This window comes from Monodelphis domestica, chromosome 5 (genome assembly GCF_027887165.1).
Source record: "Monodelphis domestica isolate mMonDom1 chromosome 5, mMonDom1.pri, whole genome shotgun sequence".
Taxonomy (NCBI): Eukaryota; Metazoa; Chordata; class Mammalia; order Didelphimorphia; family Didelphidae; genus Monodelphis; species Monodelphis domestica.
In genome coordinates, this window is record NC_077231.1 from 32,228,159 (window position 1) to 32,246,546 (window position 18,388).

The 18,388-nt window shown below is 43.0% G+C and overlaps 1 protein-coding gene across 1 annotated transcript; it reads left to right on the forward strand.

Annotated features, from left to right (window-relative positions):
* The first annotated feature begins 2,537 nt into the window (after positions 1 to 2,537).
* On the forward strand, positions 2,538 to 9,936 carry KRT78 (keratin 78). The gene is made up of 9 exons (XM_056798160.1): positions 2,538 to 3,040; positions 3,627 to 3,844; positions 4,619 to 4,679; positions 5,441 to 5,536; positions 5,909 to 6,073; positions 6,545 to 6,670; positions 8,531 to 8,751; positions 9,004 to 9,038; positions 9,149 to 9,936. The coding sequence occupies exons 1-9, from the start codon at positions 2,648 to 2,650 to the stop codon at positions 9,370 to 9,372; spliced, it is 1,539 nt and encodes a 512-aa protein (XP_056654138.1). The 5' UTR covers positions 2,538 to 2,647; the 3' UTR covers positions 9,373 to 9,936.
* The last annotated feature ends 8,452 nt before the right edge of the window (positions 9,937 to 18,388 follow it).

Below are 18,388 nucleotides of genomic sequence, written 5' to 3' on the forward strand. Positions count from 1 at the left end.
GCTAAAGAAAGAGAGAAACCAAAGACTCCTAGATACTACCCTCATCTCTATAAATCATGAATATTTTTTAAAGGCAAGAATTTGAAGGTATTAGATATGACAAGCATCAAAAACATCTCCCAAAATGCAACTGATTATATCTTAATTATTAGACAAGACTTGTTATGAATGTGGGAGTCATTTCTGAATCAGCTGTCAAAACATTAACTTGTCAGAGGACAGACTCAAAATGGATGTTAATATATAGGGAAAAATGAAAAAAATGAGAAACAGATGTACAGTTCAAACAACTCTTGCCTGGCCTAAATAAGTTAATGCTGCCAAAAAAGGGAATATGGGGAGAAGAAAATATGTGGGTTCTAATTATAATAATTTTACAGAGAAATGTAACCAAAATCAATTACCATAATGAGGAGGCTTCCAAAGCCTAAAATTTCAGTTAGTCTGCAAAAACACGACTTACTTGTTTAGGGAAGACATAGAGGATAGCCAAAGGCAATAACATTAATTTAGACTGTAAACTCATTTATAAAGTTTTATGGAGAAGGACAAGCTGTACTGGGAGTGAAGTGGAATTAGATGTCTTCAAAGACTCTTTCCAACTTCCAGATTCCACGACTACCAGACTATAATCTTCATTCAGCTTTATAGGATGAATGATTCAGAGATGGAAGATGCCTGAGGAATCATCTAGACCAGTGATGGTGAACCCTTTAGAGGGGAGGGTGATGTGAGAAATGTCCTCAGGCACATGTCCCTTCGGCTTTCTAGTAAGAAACTCTAGTGAACTCTGTGCTGGGATGATGGTGCATCCACAGAGAGGGCTCTGAGTGCCTCCTCTGGCATGCATGCCATAGGTTTGCCACCATGGATCTTCCATTTTATGGATGAGGAAACCAAGGCCAGAATGGTGAAATAACTTGCTCAATTAATGTGGCAGAACCTCAGTTTGAATGTCTAGATCCTCTAATGTCTTATGTGAGTTTGGAGATGGGTTCAGGAAATGACAACAAAAAATATAATTTCCTGGGAAATTTGTCTGTCTTGTACTACAGTGGGCATGGTAAATATTTGCATGTGCTCTTTAGTTCCTTGACACAATCAACCTTCCCATCCTGGAACTTCCTTCGCTATCTGGGGCCAGAATCTCCCTTTTTCATACTGAGTTCTTTTCTCTTTCATAGGTGCCTCCATTTTGGGGAAGGACCCAGGCCAGCCATGTTTCCTTCCCCTAGTGGCTGTGTTTCTTACTCTCTGAACTTTGTCACCACTCCAGTTTTTCTCCCACTCCTTTGGAGGAAACTTTTCTGCCCCATTCCCTTTTAGATCTCTTTTCCCATGCCAGCTTCTCTTATTAGAATGTAAGCTCCTTGAAGGCAGGGGCTGTCTTTTTGTTTTCTTGTATTTTTATCCCCAGTGCTGGTACATGCATGGTACATGCCTAGGACCCTTCCTGTCTCATATCTCAGAGAAGTCTCAGATCAATCACATTCGGTGGGTCTACCTTTCTATTCTTTTTCTCTGATAATCCCTCAAAACAGTAATGATTTGGAGATACTGGGAGGATTAGAAAGATATTCCTCTTATAAACACTTCATTTCAATGGCTGGGTGTGTCTTGCAGCCTGGGGTATTGCTGCGCCACATGAATGTAATAATTGGCATCAAGTGGATTGACCCTTAAGTACACATGCTCATGAAACTGAAGGGAGACACCCTGTTGCCTGGGAGCTGAGGCTAAAGACACCTGATCTGGGTGCAGGAAGGACAGTGGCCTTGATTGATGGATTGGGTGGTGGTAGGGGAGGGACTTGGAATTCTCTTTTCCAGTTTCATTCCCAAACCTTGTTGTGTCATGTAGCCTAGATGACTTTCTAGCCTCTCCCTGCTTCTTTCTGACCCCCTCCCCCCACACCCAATCTGGAGAGCGAGAATAGTCTCCTAGAAACTTCATTTTCCTTTGTTCAGGAGGCTGCTGAGAAGTCTCTCAACTTCTGAAGCATCTTGGCTCAGGCTGTGCACTCTGGTAGGGCAAACCTGCTCTCAGCCCTTCCCCACACCTCCCCTTTACCCCTTCTGGAGCTCACAGAGCATCTTCTGTGGCTCCTCCCCTTTCTTTACCCCCCCCCATTTCCATTCCTCTTCTTTTCCCTTCTCTTTTTTCTCCTCCCTCCTGCTGACTCCCTTTTCTGATTTCCCATACACCCCTGGCTTGGCTTACTCTACTTTCTGCTCATCTCACCCCTCCCTTAACTGGTATCCAAAACGGTCTTGTTTCTCTGAATTTTTTGGGGGGGAGTGAGGGAGCCCCATTTTCCCCTCATAAAGAAAGCTCCCTGAGGCCAGCTCCCCTATCTAGTCCTTCATTTCAAAGATAGGGCTCTGGCCATGACCATGATGGGGCCTTGTTGGGGGCTGATTGACTCTGGGTGTGTTTTAGGACAGGTCAGTGTGAGCTGCTGGTGGTGGTGGGAGAGGGAGTGACAGACACAGTCAGGCCATCATCATCCTGGTCTGTCCTGCTCTCCCAGGCCCAGCCCAGCCCTTGGTGGGGATAAAAGTCTCGTGCCAGAGCCCCAGGGCAGAAACTCACTCCCTTCGTTGGACTGCCCATCTGTCTGAAGCTGTTGAGACCATCAGGCCTGACTATGTCCTGCGTACCATTTGTCGCCCATGGGGGCTTCAGTGCCCGCTCTGCTTGCTCTGCTAGGGGGCGGAGCTGGAGTAGAGATGGCACCCGGGGAGTAAAGAAAGCTGGTGGCTTCAGCAGCAAAAGCCTTTGTTCCATGGGAGACACTAGGGGCATCTCTGGCAGAGTTGGGAGAAACTGGGGGTCAGGGGGCAGATTTGGGGTAAAGCTTGGGCGGGGCGGGGGAGGGACAGGTCTTTGTCCCCCAGGAGGCATCCAGGAGGTCACGGTCAATCAGAATCTGCTGACCCCCCTCAAGATTGAGATTGACCCTCAGTTCCAAACGGTTCGGGCTCAGGAAACCCAGCAGATTAGAGCCCTCAACGATCAGTTTGCTTCCTTCATCGACAAGGTGAGGGTCATTAAATCCAGTCCCCTCCTGCCAAACCTTCCCCAGAGAGACAGTTTCTGGACCCAGTCTTAGAGATCTTGGAGGATAAGGGGGGGTTCTGGCTTCTCATCATAACCTATTCAATCACCCCAGGGTTAGAAGGCCTCCCATCACCCCACACCCATCAGTCATGTCTTCCAAGGACCTTAGAACCCATTTGTCTGATAATTCCGGGGAGGGCTTTGGGGGTTCTTGAATGAACACAGTTAGTCAATACTTGGATGGGCTACCTCCACTAATTCTTTGGAATTCTCTAATGTTCCTTGGGACTTGCCAAAGAGAAAGAAGGATCAAAATAGAGTTGTTCTGTTTCATTAAGTGAAGGAAGACTCCATCGGGCAGACTAGCTGCGGAATTATAGCATCTGAAAGACTTTAAAGTTCCAAAAGTGAATTACCCAGGCCACAGCCAAGAAGTGGCAAATCTGGGTCTTTTGGCTACTGGGTAACCCTCTCCCCTCTGTTTTCTATTTTCAATTCTGAAGCTTTTTTTTGTAGGTCTAGACACTTGATGGAGAATTTTCAAAAAGTCTTCTGTTGTCTATTAGGTTCAGTTTCTGGAAAAGCAGAACAAGGTTCTGGAGACCAAGTGGCAGCTTTTGCAGGACCAGGAGAGAACGAGTGGCCGCTTCCAAAACTTGGAGTCCATCTTTGAGGCATTTGTAGCTAGGCTAAAGAGGATTCTAGAGCAACTCCAGAGGGAACATGGGGCACTGACCATGGAGCTGAAGACTTGTCAGGACCAGGAGGAGGAGTATAAAACTAAGTAGGAAAAAGCAACCCCCTTCCCTCTCATACCTTCCCTACCTGAGGGCCCCAATGTGGTAGGAAGGAGGAAAAGCTTACAACAGAGTCTAGAGCTAAAAGGAACTTTAGGGATTATCTGGCCCAACATACTGATTTTGTGATTTGACAGAAGGAAGACACTGACCCCCAGAGACTCAAATTAATAGCCCAAGTCACCTAGCTAGAAAATAGCCAAGTCAAGATTTGAACGCAGGTCGCCTACTTCTTCTTCTTCTTTTTTAATGACTAGTCATTTAATGTTTGTTAAATCAAAATACCCAAGCTTTTAGGACAAGAATTCATCAGGTCACCTACCTGTACTCTTTTCACAATACCTGGCTGCCTCTCCCAATAGCTTAGTGAGCTCAGGAAATTCCTGTTTAGCCACGATGAGTCAGTGGAGTTCAGATTTTGACCATTTGGTTGCAAAAATGGAACGGAGAAGGGTCACAGGGGAGATCTCTTAGTTTCTAGCTTTATTCATGGCCCTGCTAAAGTTTAAGCTCCCTGACTCAGACTTTCCTCTGAAGGGGAAATGGGTAGACCTGACAAGAGGGCTTAGATTCAAAAATGAAGAAGCGACTGCCTGATGGGAAAGACAGAAAACTTCTGAAAGGGGGTATAGAGCCTTCTCTTTGGTAGAGTGTAAGGATGGGAGAGGGAGACATCCCCTCTTGGACATCCCCTTTTGGAGGTAGGGGAATGGACAGGATGACCTCTGGGGGTCCTCAATCTGTGTCTTCTCATTTGGAAGGTATGAAGAGGAGGCTCACAAACGTCCCATAGCCGAGAATGACTTTGTGGTTCTCAAGAAGGTGAGAATGGCCTAATGTTATTTCTTCTTCCTCTGATGATGATAATAATAATAAAAATAATAACTAACACTCACATAGTGCTATGTACTAGGCTTTACAAATATTCTCATTTGATCCTCCCAGCAATCTTGGGAAGCAGGGGCTATATTTTATAGATGAGGAAACTGAGGCAGGCAGAAGTTAAGTGAGTGGTTATGAGGCACACATGTCTGAGCTTTATTTAAAAAGAAAAGCCCCTTTTTAAAAAGGATTCTAAGGCAGAAGAGTGGTAAGAACTAGGCAATTGGGGTTAAGTGACTTGCCCAGGGTCACACAGATAGGAAGTGTCTGAGGCCAGAGTTGAAGCCAGGACCTCTTCTCCCCAGGCCTGACTCTCAATGCATTGAGCCACATTGCTCTCCCCCCCCCCCCACCCACATATCTGAGTTTTGATTTGAATTTGAGCATTGCCTCTCAAGGAACTCCAAGGCTACACATAACCCTGGATACACGCACATACATGAAGTTATGGGCTGCTGAAGATTTGTCTGGAGATTTATTCTAGAAGAAGGGAGGAGAAATTGTTTAAGAGGAACTGGTTGGAATTAGCCAAAGAATGCTTCCTGGAAGAGGGGAGTATGGCCAATGTTAAAAAAGGGTGGCCTGTTCCCAATCACAGAGTATCCCTCTATAGTTAGGCAGAGTAGGAGGGAGGGTTCTGTAGATTGGGGATAGATCTGGGCAGCAGTTAGCTGAGGTCTCTTGTTTCCATTTCTTCCTAGGATGTAGATGGTGTCTACGTGAGCAAGCTGCAATTAGAAAGCAAAGTAGAGGGTCTTCAAGAGAGCATCTGCTTTTTGAAATGTCTGTTCCAGGAAGTGAGGACCACATGGAGTCTCTGATGAAATCCCAAGGGGGGAGGGTTGAGGGTGGGCCAAAGGATGGCCAGGTTTCTGTTACCATATTTCAGATTGGCCAGGATACCCCTGTTAGGCAACCTGGCATAGTGTTCCCATCTAAGTGCCCCCACTGCAGGCCAAGATTCCTTGGAGTCAGGTAAAGACTGGAAGAGTTCTTTGGTCTTTAATGTCTGGTCCAGCTTGACAACCGCTCTCTTTCCAGTCCCTGGCTTAGCCCTGCCTGATGCCCCCTCAGTGATGCTACTGAACCTAGAGGCTCAAAAGGAATTGGAGCTCTGGGTTCCTGAGCTGGAGGGTCTGGGGCTCAGGATAACGCCATTTCTTCTATAGGAGCTCAATCAGTTCCAGACTCATGTCAATGACACCTCAGTGCTCGTTTCCATGGACAATAACCGATGCCTGGACCTCAGCAGCATCATTTCAGAGGTTCGAGCTCAGTATGAACTCTATGCTCAGAAGAGCAAAGCAGAGGCTGAAGCTGTGTACCAGACCAAGGTATTTGTCCTGGCATTGTCTGTTATCCCATTTTCTGTTCACAGTCCCTTAGGTAGAGGTCATCTGACCTTTTCCCCAGTTGCCTGCCTGTTCTAATCCAGAAAGAGTCTGAACGGCTGGCTTCTAGAGATTTTTTGTTTGATATCATTTTGCTACTGAGTGGGTGGATTCAGGGAGGGGTAGGGCGCCATTGTTCCCCTTTTCTCCAGGCATAGTCATGAAGAGGGAAACTAATGATGTTCAGTGCCCCCTAAATGCCCATCCATTGAGGGAACTCGGGCTCTGTATCTTCTTATATTCTTGGAGGGGAGAATTGAAGTCCTCTCAACAATCTAACCTAAATCCATTAGTGGGCATCATTGATATGGACATGGGAGGAGGTAGGTAGGGTCATGTGTGACCGAGGGGAACACTATCAAGAGGTGGGGGCCACTAGTGAATAAGAGGCTCACCTCCGGCCCCCTTATTCAGTATCAGGAACTTCAAATGTCTGCTGAGAAATATGGAGAAAGCATGAGGGACACCAAGATTCAAATCACTGAGCAGACCCAAGCAATTCAGAGACTTCAAAACCAGATTGAAAGTATCAAGAAACAGGTCAGTTCTTCTGGGTTCCCATCCTCTTTGCTTCTCCTCCAACATCTTCTTCCAATTGCTTGCTTCCTTTTGTGTCCGTAAAACCTACCCTTCCAGCTCCTGCTTCTTTCATTGCTCTCCAAATGAGGAGACCCAACCCTTGATTAGTTATGGCTATAAGCAGAGACATTAAATTCTTCTTTTCCTTGGTGTATTGGTTAGGGGTCTAGTTATGTGGCAAAGAGACCCAAGTCCTCATTTGTTTTTATATACCCAACTAATTGCATAAAACTCCTAGCTAAGAAGCAGGTAGTGGTTCTTAACAATGCTGTCTCTTGGTTAGCTCATTGTTCTTAGTTTTGAAATTCCTTTGGATTTATCCACCTTGGCAAGAACTTCAAGGGAAAGTATTTTTAGAAAACCCTCACCTTCTGTCTTAGTATTGATTCTAAACCAGAAGAGAGGTAAAAGCGAGGCAACTGGGGTCAAGTGACTTGCCCAGGGTCACATAGCTTGGAAGTGTCTGGGGTCAGATTTGAACCCATGTCCTTCAGAACTCCAGAACTGCATTCTCTATCACTGTGCTACCTAGCTGCCCCAAGAGAAAGTATTTTAAGTTAAAATATTTAATTCCTTCATCCCACCTTAGGGAAAGTGTAAAGTAGCTAAGATTTGCTGGGAAATGAGATAAGGAAGCTGGACTTCCTACAGAGAAGGCTTCTTTTAGGGCAGTTTCACACCTTGTTAAAAAGATCTGGAATTCCCAGGATATTGGCTCAAAATCCCTCCTTTTCCCCTTGCACATAACAACACCCCCAAACTCAAAGGAGAAAGGTCTGGATTATCTGGGTCATTGCTTCTTTCCATCTGACAAACTATCAGGATCTGATAGCACATACTTCTGCATCACATTATTCTCTAAATCATCCCATTTTGGGTCATGAATCCCACCTCTTTGAATTCTCAGACAATCGACTCTCACATATTCCCTCTGCTGGAGAGGCACTGAGCCACAAACAGCTCCCAATACTGGACAATGGAAAAACACCTCAATGTGATTTTACAATGAAGTTTGGGGTCCTGCCTCGCTCACGTGGCAGGCAATCTTAGCATTCAACCAATCAATTACATGCAAATTGGGGCATGGACTACATGGCTTGTTCTGCTCTGATATCTGAGAATTCACATTTCTATAGCACCATATGATATGTCAACTTCTTTCCTTACAACAATCCTTTGAGGTTCATAGTGTGGATTTCCTAATCACCCCTACTTAAGTTAAAACTAGGGGGTCAGAGAATTGAAGTAATATGCCCAAGGTCACCTAGCTAGAGAATGGCAGGATTGGGGCAGTTGGGTGGCTTAGAGGATAGAGCACTAGGCTTAGAGATGGGAGGTCCTAGGTTCAAATCCAGCCTTGAACACTTCCTAGCTATGTGACCTTGGGCAATCACTTACCCCCACTTGCCTAGCCTTTACTGCTCCTTCTGCCTTGGAATCAATACTCATTATTGATTTTAATATGGAAGGGGAAAAAAGGAAAGTGGTAAGACAGATGTGATCCCAAGTCTTCTGATGGCAAGTCTAATGCATTCACTATTAATTCTATTCCCTACTGCCCCTTTCCTCCAAAGTCATGATGGCCCCCATTTGGCCACTGAGAAGGAGCTAGAAAGTCACCTGGATTTTCTCCCTAAGAGTGATATAAAGTCAAGGAAATAAATGGATTTATTTGAATCTTGACATCCCTGATGTCGGAATTCTCTGCTCATGTAAGGCAAGGGAAATTGAAAACCCCCCAAATTTACCTCCAAGTCCCTTGTGGACTGGGGTAAGTGTCCGGTGACAGATCTATTTCAGCTAATGCTTTTCCTCTCCCAGAACGCTACAATCCAGTCAGCTATCACTGATGCTGAACAACGTGGAGAGCAGGCCCTCAAGGATGCCCAGATCAAGCTGGTGGACTTAGAGGGTGCCCTCAAGAAAGCTAAGCAAGACATGGCAAGCCTGCTTCGAGACTACCAGGAGATGATAAGCACCAAGCTGGCCCTGGATGTGGAAATAGCCACCTACAGGAGGCTATTGGAGGTTGAGGAGTGCAGGTGACTGCCAGTGACTCAAGGGACTTGGGATGATTTAACTATACTGTATGTTACAAAGAAATTTCTGATGAAATACCCTCATACCCTGGGGAGCTTCCCCACTCTGAGTCATTTTCCAGATTTAATAAGTGGGATTGTGAATTGGGGCTTGCTTTGTGGATTGGTTGCCTTTAGAGGGCCCTCAGAGCTCTAGAGTGATGGATACAGTGAATCCTGCCTGAGATTTCCCTTCTCCTGTCCTTTTCCCAACAGGACATCTGGGGAATGCACCAGCAATGTCAGCATCTGTGAGTTCTTGTTGGCTTCTGGGAATGGGTAAATGGGTTGGTATTGTTTTGCTCCTCCAAGGAGAGGCGGAGAGAAGACCCAGTAGTAACAGACACACCTTTCTTTGTAGCAGTGGTTGGTGGAGATATCGCCAGCTCTACAGGATGCAAGAACTCGGAATTCAGCTGTTCCAGTGTTGTTGTTGGAGGTTCCCACTCCTCCAAAGGCCCTGACGCTGGCTGTGGCTCCATCTCTGTCTCTGGTTCGGGATTTTCTGGATCCAGTTTGGGTTCTGTCACTGGCACCATCTTGAAGAAGACAACAATGTCCAGTTCGAAGACTATCACATACTGAATGGCAGGGGATTTCCCCAAGGGCAGATCCTTTAATGGCCGAGACAGAGTTCCACAATCTAGAACTTCCCTTTCTTAACCAACTCAGTCCCTTTCACATTTTCTCTAACACACGCAGACCCTGACATAGATTGATTGACACTTTTTCTTTCCCACAAGCAATAGCTGATCACATTTTAATAGTTTCACTTTCCTCATAATATCTCTATGAGTCATGTTGTATAAATATTGTTATACCTATTTTAATGATGAGGAAAAGGATGATCAGAGAGATTTTACTGATTTACCTAAGGCCATATAGCTACTACAAACCAGGACCAGGTCTGGAACCCTGCTCTTCTGAGAGGTTGCCTCACAGTGGAGAGAGAGGATGTGAGTTCAAATCTCAGCTTTGCCACTTACTAGATTTGTGACTTTGGGGAAGTTATTTGACCTCTTTGTGTTTCAGCTTCATTATCTATACAATGAAAGGATAGGATTAGATAATGTCTAAAGTTCCTTCTAGCTCTAAATTCTATGACCCAAGGGGTTGAGATTCTGAAACAACAATAAAGTTTATTTGTTTCCTGGTCTTGAAAAATTGTTTGGTTTTTTCCCCCCCAGAGAATTCTGGGTTGGGGAGATGTATTGCTATTACAGTGGAAGATACCCTGACTCTGAGAACTGGGCTTTGAACCCAACTTTTGGCAGGTGTTTTGGCTGGCCTTGGACAACATAGTAAAATGAAGAGTTTGTAAAATGGCCTCAGAGGTTGCTTTCAGCTTGAAATCTATGATCTTTTGAGTTTCTCCCCTAGTTCTCAGCTCAAGAATTCTCATTTGTGTTCATTTATGAATGCACTTTCCTTGCCTGGGACTTCCTTTCTTTTCCCCTTGGAGAATTTCATATTTCATACTCATATTCAAATGCAGAGAAGACTCTACTCAAGCCATGATCCATTCATTCCTGCTATGTTAGGTTCAGCTAGTTCAGTCTGGAAAAAATAATTGCATTGGTTCAGACAGAGTTTAGTCTGGTTCCAACCACAGAAATTAAAGGGGGAAGAGAGAAGCCCTAAGGTCCCAAAGACTCTATGGTACAGTAGACCAAATGCTGGGCTTGGAGAGCCAAGAAGACCTGAGTTCAAATCCAACCTCAGATACTTATTAGCTGTGATGATACTGAGCAAATCATTGAACCTCTTTTCAGTTTCCTTAACTATAAAATGAAGATAATAATAGCACCTAACCCCTCAGGGTTGTTGTGAGGATCAAATGAGATAATATTTGTAAAATGCCTTTACATAATAGGTACTATAAATAAAAATAAAATAATAAAAAACACAACTTACTCCCTTCTAAGTCTATATGTAAAAATTTCTTTCTGACTTCCATTTCTCTCTTATTGCGTGATGTTGGAGGATATTGATTTAGCTTCCTTGGTCTCCATTTCTCTACTTTTCCTTTGAGGAGAAGCAATATCTGATGACTCGAATGGACCTCTTTATCTCTTTGTCTGCCTCTGTTCTCAGGGAGGTCTTTTTCCTCAAAGACCTTCTAGTTGTCTCCTTTTCCTACTTTGAAACTTACAGGGTAGCTTGCCTCTTATGACAAATTTAAATTCTTCAGCCAGCTGAAAGCTACCTCCATCTGGTGTTCCCATTTGAACTCATATCATAGGGCATCCTGGATAAGACTACTTGCTCTGTCCTTGAAATCCTAACTAACATGCCTCCCTCTCGCTCTCTCTTCCCTTTTCTTCCCTCTTTCTCTCCTCCTTCTTCCTTCTCTTCTCTCCTCCCTTTCCCACCCTTCAAATCTCAAATACTTATTGAGTTATATTCCTACTTTGTAACAAAGAAAAACAGCAAAATCAACCAACAAAGTAACCACGTCTGACAGACAGAACATCTGTGTCTCATGTTTCCAGGCCAAGATTAGTCATTGAAACTAATTGGATTTCAATTGCCTTTTTGTTCACATTATTATAGTCATTGTGAGTATTTTTTTTGTTTTGTTTTGCTTAATTTTATGGGCATCTTCTAACTGGAACTTGTAAAGAGAATACCTTAAGATTCTAGGTTCACACAAACTGGATCAAATCCTGGAGGTTGACCCAAAGAAATTCATCCCCTTTTTTTGCTTCACTACCCCATTCTGGATATGTTCTGGGAAAATCTCCCAGTATACACAGGGTATAATGCATGTCTAGACTCTTCACATGTAGCCATTGGGGTACGTAATTACAAAAGAAGCTCTTGAAGCAAAAAAAAAAAATGAACACTGGATACAAGAAAGTTCTCATTTTAACCCATGGAAAATGTGGAAGATGTAAAGGATTCTCAAGAGCGCGCGCGCGCGCGCACACACACACACACACACACACACACACACACACACACACATAGAGAAAATACATTAGTTCTTCTCAGGGGCATATTGGTAAATATCTAACAACCCTATCTCCTACAAAGCACAACATAGCTTGAATTTTAATCTATATTATTAAAAAAACAAACAAACCTAATCTTCTGTCTTGGGTTCTAAGGCAATGGGGGTTAAGTGACTTGCCCAGGGTCACATAGCTAGGAAGTATCTGAGGCCATATTTGAACCCAGGACGTCATTCCTGTCTCTAGGTCTGGTTCTCAATCCACAGAACTATCTAGCTGCAGCCTTTCATTATTACCACTTCATTCGTGGCTTTCTTTTTTCCTTTTTAAACCCTTATTTTCCATCTTGGAATCAATACTGTGTATTGGTAAAGGCTAGGCAATGGGGTTTAAGTGACTTGCCTGGGTTCACACAGCCAGTAAGTGTATGAGACAAGATTTGAACCCAAGACCTCCCATCTCTGGGCCTGACTCTCAATCCACTGAACCACCTAGTTGCCCTTCATTGCTTTAAGTCTAGATAATAAACAAAATAATAAATTAAGTCTCGATTTATAATGTCTAATGATTTCTAATGTGTAAATATCCCCACTGAAAACAAAACAATTGGCTCATGTTAGCGGGTAAGAGCTGGCTCCAGTGTACCCCTCCCTGAAATGCAGAACTTAGTGTTACAGTCAGGGCAAGCCTTTGACATTTTAGTGAAGTTCTTTTCCCCAAAGTCCTGCACATTCTCCCCAAGACTCACAGTACCACTCCGTGGTTTAGACTCCCTCCGGAAGGTGGATATACTGTGAGGGCATTGTATAAGCACACCCTTTTTCAGTTAGACCTTTGCTGTTCTATATTAGCTTACCAGCTTTGCTCACCAAATAAACAGAAACTGTGCTTATTATCTTTTTCTTTCTGCAAGGAGCACAAGCATTAGGAAGTCTCTCTCTAGAAGGTTCAATCCATAACATAGATTGAATTTTTGAACTAGAGGACGATTGCATTTGGGATTACTTGTAAAATGTTAACAAGGAAAGTTCCCTTTTCTGGCTAGAGGTCTAGATTCTGAGATGATGATGCCTGGAGGATCCCCCTTCTCCACAAATGAGGTGGGAGCTGATGAGCATTATAAATGAATTACTCTCTTGGACCACATTGGCACACTGACTTCTGCCACATGTTTTGCTAGATATCTATCAGTGACCCAGTTGATACTATCTTTTGAGTGGGGGAGAATCCACTCTCCAGATCCATGTGCACTACTGCCATAAGTTGACACCCACTGTTTTTATGGGGAAGGAAACTGTAACTGGAAAAACTGGAAAACTTCAGTTTTCCCAAGAGGGATTAAGGATTTAGGGTCAACTAGAACCCAACCCCTTACTCACAAGTGAGAAATCAAACCATCCTGGATGGACATTTTCCCCAATGGGTCTTTGTAGGGCAACCCAAAATAGAATTCCTAGAGAGTAGTTTCCTCAATGGATTTTGGTAAAACACATGAAGATCCAAATGTAAGTCCTGGGGGAAGTTAGGATTGATGAAAAATCAACCTTTTTTTATCCTTTGGTGAAAATTAACTGACCAAATTTCCCTTTCAGATAGGAGAATATTTGTTATTTCTAGTTCATCAGATAACTCCCTTCCTAAGAATTCAGAGTCTATAAGAATCTCTGATAAGCTTCTTGGATTTATGCCTAGATAGGGCAAACCACTGAGATCTGTAAACAATGAAATGAAAAACCAATCACCTACAACAAAGGGATCAATGCTTGATGCCTATTGGAAATCAATCCGTTACTCACTAGATGAATTACAAGATTCATGGAATGGGGTGTTGAATTCCTCATCTTTATAATTTCTTATGGAATAATAATATTCCATTATATTAATATAACTAATTTTCCATCTAGTTGGAACATAATTCATGTTCTTTCTCTTCCCTCCTCTTGTAGCCAATGCACAATTCCACTGGGTTTTACGTGTGCCATTCATTGATCAAGATCTATTTCCATATTATTCATATTTGCACTAGGGTGATCGTTTAGAGTCTACATCCCCAATCATATCCCCATTGACCCATGTGATCAAGCAGTTGTTTTTCTTCTGTGTTTCTACTCCCACAGTTCTTTCTCTGGATATGGATAGCATCTTTCTCATAAATCCCTCAGAATTGTCCTGGATCATTGCATTGCTACTAGTAGAGAAGTTCATTACATTCAATTGTACCACAGTGTATCAGTCTCTGTGTACAATGTTCTCGTTCTGCTCCTCTCACTCTGCATCACTTCCTGGAGGTCATTCCAGTTCACATGGAATTCCTCCATGAACATATACTTTAAATGCTGTTCTTCTCTGTGTCCTGGAGATGTGATCAGTATCAAGAGCCTGGAAGTTCTCTAAGGTTTTTTTCTCAGAACCCTGCTCATTAGTGGTGGTGGTGGCAATCAGTAGGACAAGAGTAATGTTGATCCACATTAAATGTATTTAGGAAAGCTCCTTAGAAACAGACTTTCTTGGCCTGGTTTCCAAAGAGGGGAACTTTTTCCAAACAAGAATTACTGTGAACAGAGAAACGTTCTCTAAAAGTCATTCTAAATTGCTTGTGTTTGGGGTTTGCCCCATGGTACATGTGGTACACCTGGAAATAATAGTCCTTTGGAGTTTAAAAACAATGGCAAGCATAACTGTAAAACAATGGAGGAAGAATGGTAACTTAGGAGAAATCTTCCCTCTCTTTTCTTATCCTCACATAGTGGGATAATGGAAAGAACCCTGGATCTTGAGTTTGAGAATTTGGATTCAAATCCTGACCCTGTCACTAATTTTCTATGGGACCTTAGAGAGGTTAAAAACCTCATTTCATTGTCCTTAGGAAAATAAAGGGATTTGGTCTACACAGGGCTAAGCCATTATTTTGTTTCTTATGACATCTTCTGGTAACTCTTTCCCTGCTTCAAGAGAACATAAGAAGATACTATTGATACTGCTTTCTGTTCCCTTCCATCTTGTCTCTCATCCCTTAGGTCCTATAACCACGAGCACAGGAATTCATTGTCCTTTCCTCCTCTCAAGGCTCCTCGAAGGAGTTTTGTGGGAATCTATGGTTATCTTTCCCCTCCCATAACTACCCTCCCTCCCCCTATCCCAAATTCTGGCATCCATCCATGAAGTTCACCTTGGGCTGCTAGGAGACAATTTATCAATAACTCTTCTACTTCATAATTATTGAAAATAAATAATATAGGTGGCAGCTGGGTGGATCAGTGGATTGAGAGCTAGACTTGGAGACAGGAGGTCCTGGGTTTAAATCTGGTCTTAGATACTTCCTAGCTGTGTGACCCTAGACAAATTACTTAACTCCCATTGCCTAGCCCTTACTGCTCTTCTGCCTTGGAACAATACACAGAAATTAAGGGTTTTAAAACAAAAAAGAAATTAAAAAATGTAAAAAAGAATAGTTGCGCCAGTTTCCTGCCATCTTGGGTTCGGTGTGTAAGGAAAACAACCAGAGTCATTGTATCACAGAGATGTAGGATTCAGTTAAGGAATGGGAGGACATAGTTTCTCCAATCCTGTCCCCTCTTAGACCCTCAAAGCGATTTCATACAACAGAGAGTACCATGAATTAGAGACTGAACAAAAAGAAGGGATGCATTTCTATTTGGGCAAGGGGACCTAATCTGTCCTGCTCTGAGGCAGGGGATGAACACAGTGGCTCAGAGGATCCTAGGAATAGCATGGGGACCATCAGACAGGCATCCTTAGGGTGGAGCAGAATATGCACTTACAACCCCTCACTCTCTCCCACTCGAGATGCTCCCACCCAAGATGAGTGATTCAGAGAGCTGACATCACTCTCTTTTCAGCACCCTGAATCTTGTTTTGAAAGCTAGATCTCACTCAGCTGCTTCTCTGCCACCCACATAACTAAGAAGATAGATAAGAGAGTCTGAGAAAGTGATTGAAGCCTCAGGGAAAGAAAGAAGGTGGACTGGAAGTGAAGGATCTTATCCCTGGCAATTCTAGGTCAACTCCTTCCCTAAGGACTTCCATACTGACATCCCTTTACAAGTAGAGGAAAGTAGGACTAGAAAGGTAGAAGGAGTTGGCCAAGGATATAGAAGGAATCTGGATTCTGGACTAAGGTTTCCTTATTCCCAGTTCTTAGATTCTTCCATTTTCCAGCTACCAAAACCCCTTGAAGCGAGAAAGATAATAATAATAATCACTAGGGCTAGTCACTTAGTTTTATTTGTCTCAGTTTACTCATTTGTAAAATGAACTAGAGAAGAAAATGGCAAACATCTAGTATCTTTGACCCCCACAATGGAGTCACAAAGCATTGGATATGACTGAAAATCATAACATTCAAGGACAGAAATGGTTCAACTAATTAAATTCAATAAAAAAGACTGTTAGGCAACGAGGAGACAAAGGCAAGAGCAGAACATTCCCTGATGAGAGGTAAGTCTGTAGACAGAGGGTTCAAATCTGGGCTCAGATACTTCCTAGCTGTGTGATTCTGAAAATTTTATTTAATTAGTTAATTTAGAATATTCTTCCATGGTTACAAGATTTATGTTCTTTCCATCCCTTCCTACCACTCCCTCCTGTAGCTGATGTGCAGTTCCACTGAGTCTTACAGCTGTGTGATTCTGAGCAAGTCACTTAACCCCAATTGTCTAGCCCATACCTGTCTTCTGCCTTGGAACATACTTAATTTATAAATTCTAAGACAGAAGGTCAGGATTTACTTAAAACAAATTAACAAACAAAAAATTCCCTGACTTCGATGAGATGATATTCCTGAATGAGAAGGAAGGATGTGCTATGTAAATGCTCTCATTATTATTACCCTCTAGTGCCCTGCTGGGATTTATTTTTTCCTTATTAAAATAGTTGTTTGTTGGAAAAAGTGGGCTGAGGAGGGTCAGCCACTAGGGTCACCCCAGAACAACAATAGCACACCAGTGAGGAGTGATGGGAAGGATCAGGGCACAGAGCTTTGGGATCTCAGCCTCTTCCTGGACTATGGCTTGGCCTGTTAGGGCATACCTTGACTTCATAGGTTTGGGTGGAGACTCTCTGGCCAAGGAGTATACTTGTCCTGAGTGGCCTGCCTAATATATTCCTCCTGGGTAGCCTGGACATTTTCCTTCTTTTCACCCCAGAACTTAAGGGCAGATGCCTGCAGGACTTGGCCTTTAGGAAAAATCAGGGCCTATGGCTTGTGTAAGGAGCAGGTGCTGATGGCCTTGAGGTTGATGGAGGCATCTTTCTCACTCTGACCCCCAGGCAGGAAGATGGTAACAGTAAGGAGATGGGCAGTTGCAGCTGCCCTTGTGATATTGTCATGTCACTTCTGGGTACAGGCTTGGCCAGAGGTGACATGTTAGACTTCAGTAAGATCCTTTCCTCTAGTGAGAGAAGTCCCTTTCTCTAAACAGATCTTAGTGACCTCCTTGGCTGTCTGGTCCAACCTATTTCTTAACCTTCTACAATGTCTCAATAATTAAATGGTCATTATTTGAAGATTTCTTGTAGTGTGGAACTCACTATCTCCAAAGGTAGCCATTTACCTGGGGGGGAGGAGTTGGAGAAGGAAAGTTAGTAACAGTGATATTCATCCATCCATATCCATCCATCCATCCATCCATCCATCCATCCATCCATCCATCCATCCATCCATCTATCCATCCATCTATCCATCCATCCATCTATCTATCTATCTATCTATCTATCTATCTATCTATCTATCTATCTATCTATCTATCTAGAAATATTTAAACAAATGCACAGGATAGAAGAAAGCATTAATAAGCAGAAGAGTTTTGAAAATAATGTGAGATTTATCATATGTTTTTGTAATTCAAAGATATTTTATTTTTCCCAATTACATGAGATAACAATTTTCAACCTGTGTTTTATGAAATTATAAGATCCAAATTGTGTCCTTCCCTCCCTTTCCTCCTCTCTCTTAGAAAAAGTAAGCAAATTGACCTGGGTTATGCCATAGGTTCTGAGTTAGAACATCTGGTTCTGTTCTTTGAGGACAAGAAGAACAAACATAATTTTCTTCGGCAAAAGAATCAATCAATAAACCCCAAAGCACTTCTTTTTTTCCCCTTTAGACTATTTTTCCATGGTTACATGATTCATGATCCCCCGCCCCACACTTTTTCCTCCCCACTCCCGAATCCAACAAGCAGTTCCACTGGGTTATACATGTATCATTGTTCAAAACCTATTTCTAGGTTATTCATATCTGCAGTAGCATGATCCTTTAACATCAAAACCCAATCATATCCCTATCACATTATGTGACGGATCACATATTTTTCTAATGCATTTCTGCTCCCACAGTTCTTTCTCTGGATATGGATAGTTTTCTTTCTCATAAATCCCTCAAAATTGTCCTGGATCATTGCATTGTTGCTAGTAGAGAAGTCCATTACATTCGATTGTGCCACAGTGTATCTATCTCTGTGTACAATGTTCTCCTGGTTCTGCTCCTCTCACTCTGCATCAATTCCTGGAGGTCCTTCTAGTTCACATGGAATCCCTCCAGTTCATCATTCCTTTGAGCACAATAGTATTCCCTCACCAACAGATACCACAATTTGTTCAGCCATTCTTCAATTGAGGGACAACCC

Bases quoted from the DNA above. Each gene is read 5' to 3' on its own strand.
- KRT78 (XM_056798160.1), top strand. From the start codon at position 2,648: ATGTCCTGCGTACCATTTGTCGCCCATGGGGGCTTCAGTGCCCGCTCT. The intron at 3,845-4,618 runs GTAGGAAAAAGC...CTCATTTGGAAG, and splicing joins GAGGAGGAGTATAAAACTAA to GTATGAAGAGGAGGCTCACA. The intron at 8,752-9,003 runs GTGACTGCCAGT...TTTTCCCAACAG, and splicing joins TTGGAGGTTGAGGAGTGCAG to GACATCTGGGGAATGCACCA.